This window comes from Haemorhous mexicanus, chromosome Z (genome assembly GCF_027477595.1).
Source record: "Haemorhous mexicanus isolate bHaeMex1 chromosome Z, bHaeMex1.pri, whole genome shotgun sequence".
Classification (NCBI taxonomy): domain Eukaryota; kingdom Metazoa; phylum Chordata; class Aves; order Passeriformes; family Fringillidae; genus Haemorhous; species Haemorhous mexicanus.
Genome location: NC_082381.1, coordinates 44,606,225 through 44,627,685, shown reverse-complemented (window position 1 = coordinate 44,627,685; position 21,461 = coordinate 44,606,225). Strand labels below are relative to the sequence as shown.

At 38.5% G+C, this 21,461-nt stretch overlaps 1 protein-coding gene across 4 annotated transcripts in view; it reads right to left on the bottom strand.

The window, feature by feature from the left end:
* The window catches only part of HOOK3 (hook microtubule tethering protein 3), an 86,236-nt gene extending 64,816 nt beyond the window's left edge, over positions 1 to 21,420 (bottom strand). For 3 of the 4 annotated variants that reach the window (XM_059837108.1, XM_059837110.1, XM_059837109.1), the window contains exons 1-2: positions 21,263 to 21,420; positions 7,236 to 7,321 (exon numbers count right to left, since the gene is read on the bottom strand). In XM_059837108.1, coding sequence (XP_059693091.1) covers positions 7,236 to 7,321; positions 21,263 to 21,319 — 143 coding nt within the window. In that variant the 5' untranslated portion in view covers positions 21,320 to 21,420. Of the gene's footprint in view, positions 1 to 7,235; positions 7,322 to 21,262 lie in introns of those variants that run through there. The other variant, XM_059837111.1, reaches the window with a different exon arrangement.
* Between the last annotated feature and the right edge of the window lie 41 nt (positions 21,421 to 21,461).

Here is a 21,461-nt window from a genome sequence, read left to right as displayed (position 1 = left end):
AAAGTAATGTCTTATCCAGACTATCATCTGATTTTGAAATATATGTTTTCAAATAGCTTTCAAATGGCCTCTCTGCCACAAAAGACAAGTAAACTTAAGAATGACATTGATTCAAGTATATGTAAGATCTCTGACACATGAAAAATGTTTACATTCAGCTTTTTCTTGAAACAAATAGCTCTCCTTGCAAAAAGCTTTAATTAAAAAAACCCTTCATTTGCCTAATATCCACTCAATCACAACAAAATCATCTGGACACTAATGAAAAGAATGACAGTTCATACCCCATTTTAGGTGTGGGGTTCAAAAAAATACCCTAATGACTGTCAAATGGGTCTTCTGGGAATTGCCAACAAACAAGCTAGCTTAACAACAGACTCCCAATTATAAACTATGCAGCTGAGAGAGAAAGCAGGTAAGATGTGTGCTTCCTCATCAAAAAAACCCAACAGGACTTCCTTAAGGATTGTATCTTATAATTTTAAGGGTTGCACTCGGCCACTAACATCTTCAGCTGCTTCAAGGCTGTAGTGCCATAAATATATCAATCCTTGACATACAATTTTCATGCTAAATGGTTCTAGGAAACAACATGGTTAAGTATAAACAACACCCCACAAGCAAAATTGTATTTGGACTGACTGGGTAGCTGATATTGCACATCCAGTTATCAACAATAACAGCACCAATAAGGGAATCAGTTGAGGAACACTAACAAGACTTCAGAGTTACGTCCATCTTACTTCACTCTGAAAGCCTGAAATTCAGCAGAAACTAAGCAGCTTTTCTCAGCTACCACTGTATAAAAAGGAACACATGGACCAGCAACTGTCTTTTACAGTTTTGATGAAAGTCATAGGCTACCTAAACCCTGATATACGTCATCAGACAAACTTAAGGAAGGTCCCTGAGAAATAAATCTAAACTCAGTGTGGTAGTCCTCTTCCACAGATCCATTTGTTTTTTCATTTGTACGTATACAAACCTCATGGAAGCATCCAAGGGTCCAGCAGCTGATAAGCAATCCAGTTGAAATCAATATCATGTAACAATGGTCAAAGTAGCACCAACAATTCTTTTTAGAGAACCTTCATACAGGTTACACAATAATTAATAGCCCACTGCAAAAATACTTTGCCAGGAACACAATAAGCAGAAAAGCAAAAGATTGGGTATCAACACCAATCAAATCTAGAATGATCATCCTTTCCTCAATCTCATCACCATTATAATTTTCTTTCTCTACAAAAGTCTCATTGAAGTTCATTACTAGTACCAACTGTAAAGCTCTCTATATATAATAAACTATTGGAAATCAAACCTGAAGTAAAAACTTTTCCACAATAACTTCTAAACCTACTTTTAAAAAGGGCTTCCAGATGTTAGATCATTCACAGCCCTTGCTGCAAACAAGTATCTTGTCACTATAATTTTGGGGATCAAGATTCAATCAAATTCAGGCCACCTTAGGCCATTTCATTTAGAAGCAACAGCATTCTTCTTACAGTGTTTGAAAGAACACCACCTAAAAAATATGATAATGCGTGGCTGAGAAGTGAGCAGCTATACCATCAGAAAATTAACTGGAATGTCTTCAGTTCATGTATAAGTCATCTCATGGCAATAAGTATTTTGATTTCAGTAAGTTCCTGAGCCTAGATCCACACTTACACAATCTCCAGCACTGGCTAACTTTCAGGTTTAGAAAGGTATTTGTATATCAGTTGATTGCTACCTACTATCTCAATAGTGCTGCAGATAACTGGGACTTTTCTTCAAAGCAGAAGATACTTGTGCTGTTGCTAACGCTCTATCACTTCATGTGATGTTTTCAGCAGTGCTCATTTATACCATCTCCATCTTATTTTGTATGCAAATTTTCCTTTATTTAAGCAATCATCTCTCTCCATCACAGATGCCAAGAGACAGAAATACTCTTCTGAAGAAAACCAACCCACAGAGCATGTAGTATAACTCATGATTATTACTCATTTTAACAGTGGTACAGTAAGCTGCTTCAAAAAACGTGTTTACAAAAAATTTCCCTCCCCCAGTGATACACAAAAGCATGGCTTTTGTGTTTTACATGTGTCAAAATACATACAGCATGCTGCAATGTATAATGTAACAAAAGAATAATTCATTGAGAGGGGCGAAATGCACAGATGACAGAAGAAAATATATTCAGTTTCTTACATTTACCAAGGCCAGTATGACAGAGGAAGAAAGAATCAAAACAAGAAGGACACCTGGTATTAAACAGTCTCCAGAGTGGGATGAAAGGAAAATTTTAAAACAGGAAATCTTGCTATTATAGGGATATCAGTGGACAGCAAAAACATAAGTAACATCAGTGCAAGCTACACAAAAAGAGGATGTGATTCAGAAGCAAGCTATGGTACTCATACCAGTACAAGCTACACAATTTTAGGCCAACGGTCTACTCAAAAAAAAATTAAACATTTTCTTTTGCTTCCACTATTTACTCCTGCAGTACAACATTATTTAAAACAATCATCAACACTGAAAGTGTACAGGCACTTTTCCTTACTGTATTTCATATCAATGCTACTCAGAGGGATCACCACATCTGAATAGAAACAATGAATCTTACAGAATAACACACAAAAGTTAAGCTAAAACACAGGCTGAGTTTCTTCCTCCAAGATAATACAGTTAGCAATAGAGAATTACATTCAATGGTATTTTAAGCTGAAATTCAAAGATAAAGTTTTAATGCTATAAAGAAAGAAAATGTCTTTTGGGAATTTAACAACACCTGTCTTTCAACAGCTGAGACTGCAAGCAAAATTTTCATGCTTGGTTACGTAGAACATATTTCTGGTATTTGCTATCACACACTACATCAATAGCAAAAAGCTTCTGAATGTCAGTAATTTCCTCTGTAACCTTTTCTTCTCACAGCTTATTCCAGCAGTTTTGTGAAAGAAAATTCTGCTGCATTTGTTGCCATGTCTGGCACTTATGTACAAATGGGCTGCTACTGTGAGTGCAAAAAATACTGAGGATGATGTATGAAAAATTAAGAGCTGCAGAAGAAACTGCCAGGCTCTTCCACTTGGTACAAGGCGTAGCTGTTTTTTTATCAGCTGATGAGCAAGCAATGTTCTTCCTCTTCTCTTTTGTCTTTTTCTGACTAAATTCTACAGTTCTGTTTTGTGCAAATTTTATGTATGTCTAGAACTAATTCCCTGAGCTAGAGATCTCTCAAAAACTACTCCTCATCATGACCTACTATCTTCTACCCTCGTAAGTACCAGTGGACTTTTCCTAAGAAGGCAGATGTAAGAAAAAAAAACCTGAAATAATAGAATTCACTATTAAACTTTAAAGTTTTTTGGAAGAACTGCTATCCTCACACCCCTATCTGAAAATATATCCAGATCACTGGTCCAATCCAACACCTTTAAATTTTCATCAGTGCTCTTCTATACTGCAATTACCTAATTTGCTCTTTAATCTTTTTAAACATTAATTAATTTACTATAGTAAAATCTTGATTCACACGAAGTTGCCAGAACTTTCCCCTCCCTACCTTTACCTAATCAACCTCCCACTGTTATTCGGCTCAAAGAATACACACTTAAAAAGAACCTTTAACAGGAAGCACCTATACTAAGAAACACCCAGTTTTCATTTTTCCTTGGAAAATTACAAAAATAGTTTATCCTTCTCAATAGAATAAGACTAATGGCATTTAAGTTGTGTCTGCAGTCAAAACAACATATTTTTCCTTTGAAGATTAACTGTTGGAGAGATTTGCATGTCAAAGACAACTATTTAAGTTTTCACTGCAAATGATGTCTGCAGTGACCTGATGCTTTCAGGCTTGCTCCTTGCTATTTAACATCACTGCATGACTTTTCCAAATAACCTTAAGCGTGCAGCTGTCTTCCTGTTAAAATTGTATTCTACATGACTATCTTTATTGGGGCAGAGTGGGAACCCATGTTGCTAATATAAAAAGAAAAAGGCAAAAAAGCCTGCTCTAGACTTGCTTCACATTGTTGAACATGCCCTAACTCCCAGTGGTCTTCCTGTTGTTTTTGTTCCAAGGACCAACAGGAGGATTTCACTGCTAGTGTTGAATTTGGTTTTGTTTTCAAGAAAGAATATTTAAAATGGCTTTGTCAACATGCTCCTGATCAATTTTCTAGTCAGCTGTACAAATGCTGATCCCTGTATTTGACCTATATTCCACTATCATGTCCAGGGAAAGAGAAAATGTTTGGCTACAATCCTTGGTTTCTACTTCAAAAATCAATTAGACTAATCTTCTGCTACACCTCTTACCTTATACAACTTAGCTGTTTATTCTGTTTATTCAGTTTAGAAAAAAAAAAAACAAAAAAGCAATATTTTCTCTCAAAGATTGTTCATGTTATCATTCCTGTTGTACAACCCAGAATCAGATTGCTGCTGGTCTTCAAAGTTTATCTGACCAGGAATGCAGTCAAGATTTAGCAATACCATTGCTAAATTTCAGGATAAGAATATGTCTGCTTGTTACATAAGTATGCAAAATGTTAAATCTGAAGCACAACTACCATAAAGTGAGATAGTTGAATTCTAATTTTGGCATGTTCAAATTATTATATTATAGAACATATAGAAAAAATTATAAACTGTTTAGGGTATCTTTACATAATTTAAAATCATGCTACAGAAATGCAATATTTGTATTGTATATTTATTTTTAAAGTTCAGTTCATCAGCTGAAAACAGTATCATAGAACCGCATGCTAAAAAAAGTCCTGCTTCGAAATATTTGACTCCATTGAGATCTCCCTTTCCCCCTTTTTTGTTCTTCCTGTGAACTGGTGGTTCCTTCTCTCACTAGGAGGAAGGTGCCTGCTCCTGAGAATCTGCCACAAAAGAACAGACTCAGTGCCCCCACAGCAGTTACAGCCCTATAGGAGCTCTGTCAAAAAAATCATCAGGTTCAGTAAACCTGAGCCACACAGCAGCACAAGAGGGAAGTGCTAAACACTAGAACCGGATGGAGGGCCTTCGTCTTCTGACTGACATCAAGAAAGGCTGTTGCTTGTTCGGAGTTTGAATTCTGGGCATTGTTGAAAGACTGCTGAACCTTGTCCAGCCCTCACATTATTATTCCTTCAGCCTTTCCACCCGGGCACGAACTGTAAAGCAAGGGAAACCTGCAAAGTACCAAATGCAAATATGCAGCTTTGGAAGGTATGGTCAAGGCTCAAGTGGTGTTCTCCTCTATTGCACCAGCTAGTGAGGAGGAGGTTTGAGCAGCAGACACACCCTGCAGGTCAACAACTAGCTGTGATATAGTGTTGGCAATAAAATTTTAGTTTTGATAACCACTAAACCCTTTTGAGAATAAGGACTGCTTGGAAGAGATGGGATTCACCAGACTATGGTGGGCAGACACATCTTCACTAATGGCTGCCAAGAACAGTTTTATAAAAAAAATGTTAACATGAAGTTACAAAGTAATGAACTCTGTTGAAGAACTAGAGGCAAGGAATGATATAAACTGACATGAACAAAAGACACCTCATAGTCAACAAAACAGGTCTAGGTAAAGTGGGATCACCTCAAGCATATGTATATAAATATACAAAGGCCTAAAGAAGAACACTCTGGGGAAAGCTTCATTCTTGGTAATCAGAAAGACTGGATGCATCATGTGGAGTGCTTGTGCACTAATGCAGGCAGCCTGGAGAACAAATAGGAAGAAACAGAGTTTTATATGTAGTTACAAAGTCACAGACCACTGGGATCATGAAGTCATGGTAGGATGGCTCACATGCTAAGGCTGCTGACACGAACATATACAGGCTCCTTAGAAAGAACAAGCTGAGAAGGCAGTGACATGCCCATTCTCCCACCAACCAGAGGGAACGCATGAGCTCTGTCTTAGGACGGATATGAGCCAGCTGAGAGATTACTAGTCAGAATGACTAAGCAGATCAACATGAGTGACAGTGTTACAGATTCCTGCTACAGACTGTCTGATCAGGATTACATCTTCATAGAAGAACTGATGAAGCATTACAGGGGTTACTGGATAGCACAGTGGGCTGAAAAATGGCTGAAATGCTAGGCTCAAAGGTTTCAGAAGCATGAAATCCAGCTGGATTCACTAGCAGCATATCCAAGGGGTCAATACTATTAAATGTCTTTATTAGGGACCTAGATGATGGGACAGAGGGCAATTTTTCATATAATATAAAAATGGAAGGCATGTTTGACACACCTGATAGTTGCATTGCCATTTAGGAGAAATTCGACAAGCTGGAAAAACAAGCTGAGAGGAACCTTACACATTTCCGAAAAGTGAAGTGCAAACAAAACCTATTTATCAGAATACACTGGGGGTCAACTGGTTGGAAAACAGCTTTGCAGACAAGAAACCAGGCAGAAACCAAGTGGAACACACTCCAGCATTGTGTCCTTGCAGCAAAGAAGGCAAACCAAAACCTGGGCCGTGTTGGGAAGATCGCTGCCAGAAGGCCAAGGAAGGTACTGCTCAGATCTGTCAAAATCATATCTGAACTGCTGCATCCAGGCCTCCCCAGTAAGAGAGACACCTGGACATACACGTAAGTTCAGCAAAGGGCAATTAAGATGATTAACAGACTGCAGTTTCTGTCAAGTGAGGTGAGACTGCGTGAGCTGTGTTTGCTTAGCCTCAAGAAGAAAAGGCTCAGTAAGATCTTATCAATCCTGTGTATAAATAACCAGATGGCTTCTTCTTCTTTATACCCTCACATAATCTCAGTGGTGTCTGGTGAACAGACAAGGGGTAGTGGAAACAAACTGAAGAGTACTTCCAACTGCAAACAACTAAACTGACAGTTCCATTCAGCTTATCATTGAAGCTTTATTACATTAAACTACTTCTAACATGCTGACTATAGTTTCAAACAACAATAAGGGCCAATTACCTTACCTTGCACTGATTTCAATTTTAAGTGTGAATCTGTAAGTCTAGTTTTAACTCAGGTCACTTTCCAGTAAGTTCACACTTGAATGAACTCTTCTCTAAAACACATTTTTTTTCATTTAAGACAGTTATCTGTAAACTACAGAGGAAAAAATCATTAGTCATGTTCCACTTTAAAGTACCATCTAAGCCACATCCTTAGGGAATACCAGCCAAGGTAAAACACATGTAAATATACAAAAATGTACAGATAAAAAATGTCTGTATTTAATTCTTTAAGTAAACAATTACTTACATTTTCTGAAGGACCTGGGCCATCACAACCCCACTCGTTAAATCTTCCACGGTCTGGCATGGTGCCTCAACATTAAATGTTTGGATCTATGGGAGAAAGGAAAAAGTTATCCTTATTTCCTTCAATGTAAAGGAATTTTCAAAGGTTTGAAAAAAAATACTACCAAATAGCAAAAAGAACAAACTACACATATTTAGCATATGTGTTTGGTTTAAAAAGCTTTATATTTAATAACCATCAAAGAAATGAACAGAGCTTCATATCCTTGTTTTCTCAATAAACTGCTACAAAACCCAGTATTACATTCTCTAAAAGGCAAACTTTCTACTGCATTTTCTACTTATTGAAAGTCATCAGTGCATTCAAGTACTTCCATATATTCTTGTGCATATATTCAAGTACATCCTCTCAATCAACAAAATAAAGAAACTCAATTTTTAGAAGGAACAGTGATCCCACAGAACGCTCATCAGTTCCCCACAATGAGAAGATGAAATGCAGATTGACATACGTATTCCAAACTTGATTAATCCCTACTATCAGATGGAAGAGAAGAAAACAATGCTGCTAAACCCTAATTCTATACACTACTGGATTTCTGAATATTTCATGCTGCTATATATAACACAGGGACATGCACCACAGTCCACACAACGCTCTTTTCTTCCTTGCTCTCTTGGTGAGAAGAATCAGTCCACTTTAGGACAATCTTTTAAACTGCTTTAAGTTACTTGACAATTTACTTTAAAATAACATTATTTTTAAATTATGTGGATGAGTTTCAAAAATAGTTTTTATGGTATTATTTGGAGAATATCTGCCTAGCGCTCTCTACTACTATCCTCCTCCTACAGAAAACTTAGGCTTATTTGTAGAAAGCAAATTTGTTCATACGTACAAGGGATAAGGCAGTCTATAAGAGCACTTGCAGTTTCAGAGTACATAAATGTTAGATACATCAATCATTTTTTTTCTGAACATAACGTACAACCATTCATGCTTTAGTGGCATTTGAAAGAATAACAGTTGCTAGTCACTTCCCAATAAATTCCCTTTATAAGTGTATATTACAAATTCATGTTTCATTGGGAAATTTTGGAGGTCTTCCTCTGAGAAGGCTCTCAGAAAGTCAAGTGCACAATAGCCAGATTCTCCTTACACCTTTGGAATACTATATTATTATACCTTTGGTATAAGCACTCTAGGTCATATAAAGTACAATTAGTCATGTAGACACTCTAGCAATGCCATTTAACATTAATTTGGAGTACGGGCACCTAGGTGATTTTTTTCCCATTATTCTGGAGAAAAAAACTAACACTCAAGTAGGAAAAAAAAAAGCCATTATATCCATGAAGAGTCAAAAACTGAGCTCTCAGAGCATGTTTCCTGATCAACTGTGACCAGTCAATAGTAATGAATTGACTGGTCACAGTTCCAAAGGCACATCAATAAATTACTGAGTGGCATATAAGACAGACAGAAGTGACTTCTGCACTTCTGAATCAGATTTTCTTACAGCATGGTATGAACTACCTGAAAAAACCCCACAGCTGCCTCTCCAGAAATCAAGAAGCCATTACAGGTTGTCAGGACACTAGGTGAAAATTAGAGTGGGTGAGTGAGAAAAAAAAACCCCACACATGAAAACATGACATAACAGGATACAACACTGAATAGCTATTTTGCCAGAAAATTGAATTTACCAGTAGTTTCTGATTTGTGGCAAGACGGTTGAAGGAATACAGAGACAACTCTGAGTCCCCAACTCAGCAAAATATTAAACAATATATAATAGTTTACAGCTACAACAAAAAGGGCCGTAAAGACTTTATGGATACTTATGCTTGAAGAAGTTTAAGATACTAAAAAGATAAAATTATCAAGCACATACAATGACAACCTTTCTTATAATTTTGTGTATTATACATTTAAATAATGAAAATTGAAATCACTTTGCTGCACAAGACCCAAACCAAAAAATCCCTTAAGAACTACTACTGTTACAGTTTTCCAGAAGGAGACAATGTTAAATGTTTTTTTCAAATAAGCAACAGCAATATAATTAAGGTCTTCAGAGTGCAAACTAACCAGGGTGTTTTAGATTTATTTTGTAACTTGATATACAAAACACTTGCTTGACTAAATAAAAGTGTATGCAGATGATACCACTACAGTGAAAGATGAGCAAGTCAAAGAAAGGATGACCAAGACTATTTCCAAAACACAGAGGAAAAAGATGCACATTCTCTGTTATTTTGTGCATAATTTTATCATCATACTTCTCTAACACTTTACATAGAAAAAATGGTCTAAACTGTTATTAAGGTTCAGGTAACCTATCTGGACTCTATCTTCCTCCCATATGCAAAATTGCCTGACACACATGCAAAATTGTCATTGAGGAAAATAATGTTTCTCATAGTTACACACCAAAGAAAAGAAAGACTTAAATTAATGTGTCTTTTACTTGCATATACATTTAAATTTCATAATAAATTAAATCTAATTTTACATTTAGTTTATAGGTTTTTTTATATTTTGTTTTAGTTTAAAAAACTATAAATTTAATTTTGATATTTCAATTGTGCCAAATTTATACTGCAAAACATTTACACAATCTTAAAAAATAAAGAACTATATGCTTTTCATATCCTTCAGAGATATGAAAGTTACAAATTTTCTTCAAAAATCTCTACACAAAATAGCTTTTCAAATTTATATAAAATTTAAACTCTTATACCATTGCCAGTTCTACAATAAGCTAAACCCCTCTAGGGAAAGTAAGAGTTCACTTTCCAAAAAGGAGAAAATTATAAGAATGTTGCAAATGATAAGAATGTGTTGAGACATAGAGTTCCAGCTATTGAGACAAGCAAATTTGTGCGTGTGTGCCTCTGAACAGCTACTCAGTAACAGCTGTTAAAACAGTACTCTTCCTGTGCATTGTGATGTATCTCCTCCTGGAAGACTACTCTCCCTTCCTGCACAAGCTGCTCCCCTTCTCCTACTTACTGAGTGGTTGCAATGCAGCTCTCATCATTAGTTCCACAACACTGAAAATAAATTTGTGTTTGCTGTTATAATTATTAGGGCTTTTTCCCCACTTCTTGAACCGCTGCATGGAGCCTGTATGTCATGTCTGTGGTCACACATGAATCTCATGAAGCTCAAGGCCAGTGCTGCATCTGAGCTGGGGCAACCGCCCCTACCAACACAGGCTGGGGGATGAACAGATTAAAGCAGACCTGCCAAGAAGGAGTTGGGTGAGGCTGAATATTAGTCAGAAACATGCATGGTCAGAAGGTTAAAGAAGGTGATCTTCCCCTTCTACTACTCTCTCATGAGACTCTTAGTACGATGTCCATCCAGCTCTAGGGTCCTTTGTACAAGGAACACATGGACATGTTTGAGCAGGCCCTGAATAGGGCTTTCTTCCTATGAGGAAAGGCTGGGAGAGTTGGGGCTGTTCAGCCTGCAGAAGAGAAGGCCTCATTGAGACCTCACTGTGGCCTTTCAATTCTTAAAGGGAGGATGGGGACACACTTTAAAATAAGCCCTGTATCAACCAGAAAAGCAGGAAGTGTTTTAAATTGAAAAATCATAGATTCAGAGAAGATAAGGAAGAATTATTCTATGATGAAGGTGGTGAAACTCTGGATCAGAGAAGTAGTAGATGCCCCATCCCCAGCAAGGCTGGGCTAGGCTCTGCAGAACCTGATCTAGTTGAACATGTTCCTGCCCAAAGGTGGGGGAAGTGGGGGGGCGGGGGGGGGGGGGGGAAGGTTGGACTACTTAACATTTAAAGGTCCCTTACAACACAAAGTATTCTATGGTCCTATCACACAAGACTTTGAGGAAAATAAAGGGCTAAAGTGAAAAACCTCAACCACTTGACTTAATCAGTAGGTCTAGTAGGCCTTCATACCTTCCATCAACTATCATGCAATGAGAGAAAAGGGTTCTTTAATTTTACTGAATATTAATCCAGATGCCTGATCCACATGGACACAAAGAGTCAATTTTTATAAAAACCATAGAATAAGAATTAACAGGTTACTGTTACAATGCAAAGAAGGCTTATTAACAGTAACCTGTTAATAAGAATTAACAGGTTACTGTTACAATGCAAAGAAGACTCAAATTTTCTATGGTATTGTCTTCCTGAAGCAATTATTTAGTCACTGGGGACTAAATAATTGCTTCAGGAAGACAATACCTTAGAAAATTTGAGTTACAGTTCCTGATTACATACACGACTAGTGAGGATTTGTTAGCTGCTAGGGATAGGATGCAAAAATGTATTTTATAAAAAATACTTTTGATATGAAGATCAGTGAACTGGACAAACACTCAGTTATCAAAGACAGTAGGTGAAAACCAGGATAAAAAAGTAATGGGGAATACCAGCATCCCATGAAACTTGATAAGAAAAAAGGTAAAAAAACAAAGCACACCAATTCCACCTCGAAGACAAAAAAATTGTCAATGACCTTTTCCTTCTCAACATTAAGGGATAATGAAATATAATCACTGCTCTTTGCACAGTGATTATATACACAGCTTGGTTTTTATTAATGATGGAGTTACATAACAAACCTCTTAAATATTCTTTTGGAATAACACCTGAAATTGTTATTAGTGGTTCTTAGCAGATAAAACTCTGTGTGACTGGTTACCTTAAGTGCAAACACATCAAGCAGTAACATCCAGTTTCCAATTTATCCAAACAAAGCACTCCCCAGTCACTGGTGGGGGACAAACTGAGCATAGGTCCACAGATTCCAACCAACCTGCTTGTTTCTGTCAGGTTTTGCCACTCTCCCTCTCCTTACCATTATAATTGTTATTAACAATTATTATTATTGTTGTTGTTGTTGTTGTTATTAGCATATTTAGTACTATGTTATATTTATTATTGGTACTATTCTATATTTATGTTATATCTAGCCTATTATTATTATTGTTGTTGTTGTGTTATTTTGTTTCGATGATTAAATTTTTCTTATGTTTACCTTTTCTTTCCCATTCTTCTTCCCACTGTCAGGGGAATCGGGGGAATGAGTGAGCAGTTGTGTGATCTTAACTCCCAGCAAGGATTTAACCATGGGACCACCAATTTAGAATTATCTGTCCACTATTTCCCTGTATTTTTGGAACTGACTATGCACGCTTACAGCTGGCTGCTACACAGAGCCAAGAACCACACCATGCCAGTACAGAAGAAACAAATCACAGAGACATGATAGGGAGAAGTGGCTGTGAAAGGAGACAAGAAAGGAACCAGCTTCACTAGGCTGGATGCAACAAGCACATTGGCAAACAATAAGGTGGGTTGGATACTTCTGTAATGTACACATAAATCCTGTATTACCCACAAGATCTGCAAGAATCTCACTAAACAACATTTAGTCAGCTTCATTGCCTCGAGGAAACCAGAATAATTCTTCTCACAACAGCAAGATAATTAAGTGATACACACAATTGTTCTTCCTCAGATGCAAAATTCTTGTATTGAGACAGTTCTTTCAAATTAGAAGTCGATTCCCATCCTAAAAGCAGATCTTGTCCTTCTGGATAACTTTAAAATTTCTTCGCCCATTTTTCTCACAGTTTGTAGCACTGCTATCTTCTGCCTGCATGGTCATGGCATATGCTGTTTTTTTCACATTTTCCAAGGTAACAGCCGATTGTGTGAAACAAACAATGGGGAAACATTCTCTAACAAGCAGCAGCTTTATTCCAAGATTTGAATTTGTGAATGTTTCCACTGATTTTTAGGTTGTCAGACTTTCGTTACTACAATCTCAAAAGTTACTTTGCAATCCAGCTATAATGTTAGCTACTCAATTAGCCCAACAATCAAATGACAAGGTTTTTACATTACTGGTTAAGGGTGGGGATTCTTCTAGGGAAGAACTTGAATATTAATTTTTTATTAATTTGCCTCTCATTTTATGTATATTGTGTTTAAACCCAAATATCTGAATAGGCCAAAGCCATTAAATACCTCAATCAAAATATTTATTCAAAGTGATGCTTTTTCAGTTCCTTTGCAGAAACATAGTGCAGAAAGCAGAAGACACACCTTGACTAAAGCTTACTTACTAGAGGATTTAAGAGATGAGAGAGCCATGACAGCACAAACTGCATTGTCTTGGCATTGCCACTAACTTGCTGCTAACTGACATGTTGAAGTATGACAAATTATTAGGATACAATGACCAGTTTTGAGTCTGAATGGTTTTTGGTTTAACCATTTCAGAAACATTAATGAAAACACAGGCTAACCTACCCACTCCCGTGGTGAAAATTTATGTATTCCTGTTTTCAGCTGAAAGCCAGATGAGCCTACTGATGAAAAAGAATTCTAAATAGCATTTATAATGAAGATAAAATGAAGATATATAATACATAAAAGAAGGCCTAAAACAGCAATATAAACCAAGCCTTCATGTATTTCATCACGTTTTATTTAAAAGTAGTATGTATCAGTCAACGTTTTCTCTTTTCAAAACAGAAGCTACTAATAAAGCGCAAAATTGCCAAACATTAAATCAATGCACCCACATTTAAGGGATACGTACATTCACACTGCACCAAGCACCAACGAATTTTAGAAAGCTTCAAAAGTGCCTTTTAAGACTAGAAGTATCTTCTTTCCTTTTTTGGGAAAAAAAAAAAAAAAATCCAAAACACAAAGGGTAGGATTTCCAGGAACTAGTAGCTTCCTCTGCTAATCAAAGCACAAAATTTTCCATCTCTACTGCCCAGAAGAGACAAAATAACACACTTATAATGATGTCATATTAAACACAGAAGTAGGATATCTTCTACCTTTAGCATTCTGACTCACAGAAGCTCAGATGGTAATCCAGCCCACAGAACTAGGACACCTGAAGTCTCAGCAAAGAAGGATAATGAAACTTTTCTGTAAAAGTAGGTGTTCAATAGAAATAGTAGAAGAGTTCTCAATGAACGAAAGAGTGAAAATCTTTCTATTCTGAATTAAGATGGCTAAGCTACGAGAAACCTGAACAACATCAGGCAAATGTGCCCAAACGGATCCATACTAAAATAAGTACCTGGCAGCAAGATGTAGCATTTATTTAAGGACACGGGACTTTTAAGAAAAGTCAATTTACTTCTTGGCTAGTGGCTAGCTAGAGAAACTTCCCACATTTATACATATTTCTAACATTACTTAAATAAACAAAAAAAACAAAAACAAATAAAACCCCCCAAAACTACAACACACCAAAACAAGAAAACAAACAAAAAACCACCAAAACAAATCAACCTAACAAAAAGCAAACAGAACAAAAAAATAAAACCAAAACAACAAATAGTAAAAAATAGATTATAGCCTTCCCCTTGCAAAATACAGAAGAACAACTATTTAAAGCCCTTAGTTTCAACCTTTGCAGCTATAATTCAGATGAGAAACAGTCTCTCTTGACAGATGAAAGAAATACCTCTCTTCCCCGAAAGCACAGAAGATGAATCCAGGAACACTAAGTTCTACTGAAATATCATCTGCACAAACTTTCTGACCAGTGTGGAAACACAGGCTTTCACAAGATCACATGAGTAAGAAAGATTTAGCAGCTAAAAGATAGGATTAAGAGAAAGCTGGCAGTAAGTTTTCATCAGGTTAAGAAACTTCAGACTTAACAGATTCTAGAACTGGTAACAGATGTATTTGTAATCTGTAAAATTAGCATACCTTGCCTAGTTTAAGTCTTCTCCTTTTCTTTATTTATATTTCAACAAACAATTGCCAGAACTTCGTGGAATTCTGTGCACAATAAGATTTTTCAGAGGCTGACCAAATTCCATTAAAAAAAGCTACCATGTAACAGGCAGCCATCTTTTGACATTGCCCATGAAATTAAATTATTAACCCTGCCAGCGGGATCAAGTAATGCTGGGCTTTTTTTCCTAGCCACAAATGGGGCAGTGGAATTAATAAAACCAAAACCAAACATGCACACAAAAATAAATCAAGAAACAAAAAACCCCACACATAAATTCTGTCGCAGTTAATCACACACTTATTTCTACTTATTCCTACACTGAAGTGAAACTATGGATACATTGCTGCTATAGCAAACAAGTTCACTCAAAGATATATCTTACATAATCCTGAAATGTAGAAAGGCTGTAATTCATTTAATACTTTGCAACACTGCACTGAATAAATTACAGATGCTCATTTCCCTGATCTGTTGTCCCCAAAACATAAATCATGGGTTAAATATACATTTCTTGTTTAATACCCTAACTTTGCTACCTTGACAGACAGCTTAAATAAGAGGTCTACAAAGGACACAAAGCACTACTACACTTACAGCATGAAACACTTTTGCAAAGAAACTTGCAGCTAAATGGCATGAAAGAGCCCTAGGAATCCCAAGGCTAAAGAACATTTTCATCAGTTTTACAATGCATCTTCTTGTGCAATACTTGCTCCACTACCTGCACCACTTCAAAAACACTTCCTGTGTGCTCCCTTTGAAAAGATCCCCTCCCTCTGTGGCCCCAGCTAGTCCACTGAAACACAACTCCAGCTTTGTATCCATTCAGAAGCTTCTGCCCGACACAGGCAGGAGCAGAGCACTGGCTGGACTTCCCCACTCTTAACCTTAGAGAGCTTTCCCCTTCACCGAAACCCTTCTCCTTCCCATGCTGTCTCTTTGTTTTCTGCCCTGAATGAGCAGTACTAAGGAACTCACAGGAGGGAATGATCTAAGTCACGTACAGCAAATGCAGACAGAAAAACAATACAAGCATGATTTGCAGGGCAGGAAACCAGTAGTTAAACCAGTAGTTAAAGAAAGAGTTAATCCCTCTCCTTTTCCTGTACGGCAGGACCTGCCAGGCTGTTGACAACAAAAGCCACAAGGACACTACTACTCTCTTCCCCTCACTTTCAACCATTCATTCCTGCTGTAGCCTTCTGCTAGCGTTGGTTGCCACGTGGCAAATAACCTGGCCGTTGTTTGGGGTTTTTTTCTAACTAATCACTAGGACTTTCAAATTAAATTGATTAAAAAACCTCAGACTTAAGTTCTGAAGCTGGGGCACTTAACAAACCGAATTTAGGCAAAGACCTTTCTAAATGACCACACTAAAGAGTCAGCCGACAAAGGCAAGAGCAGCAAGTCCAATTGTGTAGCAGGGGAGAGAGGAGAGATTCAAGGCTCAACTTGAATGTCTACATATTGTAGCAAAGATTTCTAATGGTTCAGGAAGAACAGAAGGACAGAATATGATCTCCAGGTTCACAAGCCCCAAAATGTCACAATTAAGACAGTTGTGCAAAATTCACAGTAAGTGAATGAATGTCTTTGAAACATCTGTGTTTAATTATTTCAGAGAAGATAGAAACAGATTTCTCTCCACACCTCCCACTTTGAGATTAACAAACTAACAGAAAACTTGTTTTCTTTACACTCTCTAAGGTTCACAGTTCCCAGCAGCAAAGTCTGTTTCGTTTCCACACAGCATCTCACAACCCCTCACCAAAAATGAGGGGGCAGAATTGGAAGCTGAAATTGAGCACATGCTAAATTCTATGGAAATGTCTTTTTTCTTCAGAGAACTACTGTAAATATACACTGTATAGAACAGCTCTTCAGGAAGGAGAAAACAGGAAAAAAAGCAGAATTTGGGACAAGGCCCCAAAGAATGAAAATCTAACAGTGTCAAAATGCATGCATGATGTATAATGCCAGCACCTGCAAATTTTTTGCTCAGTCTCTTTCACAGGTTGACTTAAAAGATGGGGGGGACGATAGCAAGGAACATGTACAAACCATACCCTATATTACCTTTAATTATTGTACTCCTGTGTTATCAGCTTTCTATCACTTGCTCTTCAATATAATCTTGAAGAGAAGTTCCTGTTTCTGTGTGACTTCTCAGCAACACTTCTCAAAAAAAATCCCTGTTATCCAATAATGGTGCTAGACACTCCAGCTCCTTCAAACATGGTGAATGTTACATTCAGAACATCACAGTCATAGACAACTATCCCTTTAAAAGCTGGAGCAACAGATTCTTTACTATCTTAGTGAGAGGTCATAAAGTATAAAAAAAGGTTGTTCAGCTTACTGGTTTTTCATATTAGTTACAAGGTCTGTGATATGCCAAGTTCCTCAAGCCATATGCCAAGACTGCAGACAAGCTCAAGTGGTTTTGCCGTCTGAACAGCAACATATTGCATTCAAAAGAGTAGTTTTCTTGATTCCCTGTCATCATCAGCACAATCAACCTCTCCTGAAATATATTTTTTTTCAAGAGATAAGACACATTGATGCAATGATATTATCAGAAGTAAATTAAACCCTACAACTTCATGGTCAGTGGCCAAGGAGTGGAAGAAGAAACAATTTAAACAGGCACAGGAAGTTGCCCACCATCTTGGCATCTACAAGAAACCAGAAGAGTACTTAAGAGCACAAATGCACAAGGATCGAGAACAGCATGTTCTCATGAAAGAATGTAACTGGACAGCAAGGAAAAACAGCCTTCCCAGCAGATTCCCCCAGTAATTCCTCTTTGAATAGAGTGCCTATCAAGCATTTGCAAGCAGCCGTCTTGAGGAATCTGTTTCAGTAGTTGGTCACATGTAGTTGGTCTCTAAACTTCATACTACCACAGATAAATCCTTACAGTTGGGGATAGGTCATAACACAGAAGGTAGAGATACACTGTACTGAGGAGATTTTTCAGCCAAAAAGGCGGAAAGATCAATATAAATTACCAATGTGCTTATAAAGTGGAGGATGCTGAAACAGGAGACTTGCAATGTTTAGAAAGCTCTCACTTATCATGAAAGCTTTAACAGAAACTCTATTTGGCCTTGAGGGTTGGAAAAGAAAGAAAGCAGGCAAGATGCAGTTTGGTGGAGGCAATACATACTAAAATAAGCGATATTTATCATAATGAAAGAAAGTTCATGACATCTCCACATCAACTTACTACTTACAACCACTTAGCAGCAACCTCTTTGAGGAATCCTCCTATTTACATAGCAATGCTAAGCAATCTTTTCAGTATCATATCTTAATTCTATGCTAGAAAAGAAAGCTACAGGCTTTTGCTGTGTAACCTGAGAAGTTATCACAATGATTTCATATACATTAAAGTGTAATTGGCACAGCCACGTTTGGCAGCTCTCCACATTTTATGAAATGCCTCAGCTATGTATCTAAGTTGAGAGTGCTCCTGACACTACACACACATAAAAACAACCCAAACCAAACACCAAAACCCCATGTGTTCATATGTAAACCAGTCTTAACTTTAAAACAGAAAAAGAAGTTGTCAATCTCTGTTAGCTACATTGAATCAACTTTAGTATTATTGCAGGTTTACTTCACAGCTGCATTTTTCTAAACTACCATGGCTGAACTGCAACTTGGATAACAATCTCATAGTGCATAGGATAGTCTTAGAGGAGTTTTGTGGGAGATTTTTGGTAGAGCAATAATTCTACAGTTACAGTAGGTTGCAAACACTGCTAAAGTGCAAATATCAGTTTTGAGAGGCCAGTAGTCCTTTGTTCAGCTTTGCTCAAGTTCCCACTACTGTGGCTGTCACAAAACAACATCATGGTTACCTGCTAAACTGGTATAAAGTCAAAACTCACCCAGCTGTTTAAAATCCTTAACAAAAATTATTTAGGAAGCCATTTGATGGCACTGCCAGAAGTGAAAAATAAAGAAGCTAGCTAAAGATAGCTAGAGCTAAAGCCTAACAACAAAAATGGGTATTGGCAGAATATTAAAAAAGAAACCAAAAGATATTCAGAGGTAGGCAGCTTGCTCCAGCTTAAACACAGCGAAAATCACAGGCATGTAGGATAAAAAGCCTAAGTGATATGCTCCTTAATTAAAATCATAAGTTGGTAGAGGGAGGAACACTTTCTTCTCACCCTACATCCATCTGAGCAAACATTCATTTTAGGCCAAACAGGTTCCCAAACTTGCAGAAAGCCTTATCTATTCAAAACACAGACAAACCAGTTTAAGTACTTCTGCAAGTACTTCTGTATGAATGTTAAGCAAGCAACCTGGGAGGCTAAACCAGTTCTAAAGAGCAGCCAGCTTCTCTGGCATAATGGGAAATGACTGGCCTTCCTAGATGTGCACAAACTGTTATTAAGACAGCTCTACCCTCCTATCTAAATGAACGGTTTCCCAAGAATCATTATGGGACTTGAGAGAAAGCCAAGTAAAAAAAGCATCTTCTTTATACACAGTCAGTTTCACTGAGGAACAAAAAACTTCACTGCCTCTTCTGCAAGTTTTATGCGTGCTGGAATAAAGTAAAGCCACCTTTCTTTTTTTTTTTTTTTTTACTGAGTTTGTTTCAAAGCCACATTCCCACATGAATGATTAAACTGTAAAATAACCTGTAACTTCATAGATTCATCTCAGAATAAAGCTGATCCATTCAAATGTTCTTTAAGATGATTTACTGTTTCTGCTAACCAAAAGAGATGCAGCTAGTCTCATTAGCTCAATATTTGAGAAGTGTAAAGAGACCTGTGTGGACCATTTCTACAGACAGGACCAGACTGCAGGGGGTAGGTACAGCTTCAGGACTGCAGATTATAAAGACTGAGCCTCTCACTCAACTTTTCTTTGCCAGTATTAATACACATTGACTTGTTCATATTGGGACTTTTTATTCCCTGAAAGAGAAAGCATGGAAAGCCAAAAGCAAGACAAGTGGCCAACACTTGTCCATAACAAAGATGGAAAAGTTGGCAGGAATGTGAAGGAAAGTGAAACTGGGTGACTTATTCCAGACCAATATGAAGCACTTCCCTGAAAACCTCTTCCCCAAAATTGTCACCTTCTATACTTTCCAGGCTGCTTGCTCACCTCTAACAATAAATTCATCTCCCTTGCTCATCCTTTCTGACTTTCATTGAGAAATCTAACCTGTTATTCCCCAGGAACTTACTCATCACCATCAGAGCTTCAGTCAGCTCTGGCTTCTCATAGAAAAAAAGGCTGAAATTTTCTGTTTCTAGTCAACAATCAGTTATATTGCAGAGTTTCATATTCTAGGTATTTACTTGGCAATTCTTAGTATAGAGGGGAAAAATCCAAATCAGCCTCAAACCAAAATCCAGTGGTTTCAAACAACTGATCAATAACTCAGCTACTACAGAAATGCAAGTTCCATGTCCGTGTTATGGTTATTGCCCAGACAGGTAGCTGCAGACCCAGGTTAAATGTCCACCACATTTTGGCTACTCTTTGAGTGACAGCATAACCTAAAGACATTTATGGAAAAAACTGCAAACAATAAAGTAGTGTAAAATAATTTTTATCATAAGATCACAGAACCACAGAAGGGTTTGGCCTGAAAAAGAACCTTGAAAATCATCCGGTTCCAATGCCCCTGCCATGAGCAGGGACACCTCCAGCTAGATCAGGCTGCTCAGAGCCCCATCCAACCTGGCCTTGAACACCTCCAGGAATAAATATATCACCTTTTAGGCTGATACTGTAAAATTCCCGACTTCATCTGTCTCTCGAGACTTAAGCACTGCTTAAAAAACAGAGAAAAATAAACAGGCGGAAATGCAAGTTTCCGGTCAGAAAGGCGGCCTTGTTGGCTAGAGAGCTACGGGCAGTACCAACAGCGGGGTACTGACATACCGACGGCACAGGAGGGACAAGGACCACTGCCACGGCCTGCAGCCTCGCCAGCCCAACCCGGGCGCACCTGGGGGCGCTCCCGCGCCGGCCCCCCGGGCCTTTGTTCCCCGCTGCAGGGGCAGCGTTGAGGCGGAGCACGGCCCTGCCCAGGCACCCCCGATGCGCTAAGATAAGACATAAACAAAGGAAGGCCGGGCCGTCGGGGCTCCGCCGTCCCCGGCCCGGCCGCGATGCGGGCCGCGGGGCCTCTATCGCCGGAGCGGAGCCGCGGCGGGGCGGGAGGCGCCCAGCGCCGCGGCCCTGAGGTGCGGCCCAACTCGGTGCGGGCGGGCAGCGCTCACTCACCCAGGTGAGCAGGCTCTCGCCGAGCTCGGCGCGCTCCAAGCTCTCCACGTTGAACATGGCGGGACTGCAGGGCCGCGGCCGGGTCGGTACCGCCGGTCCCGCCCCGCCCCGTCCCGGGCCGGGCGGTGGCGCCGACACGTCACCGCGCCCTGACGGACCGGCCGCGCGCGCCTGCGCCCGGCGGCCACGGGGCGGGGCG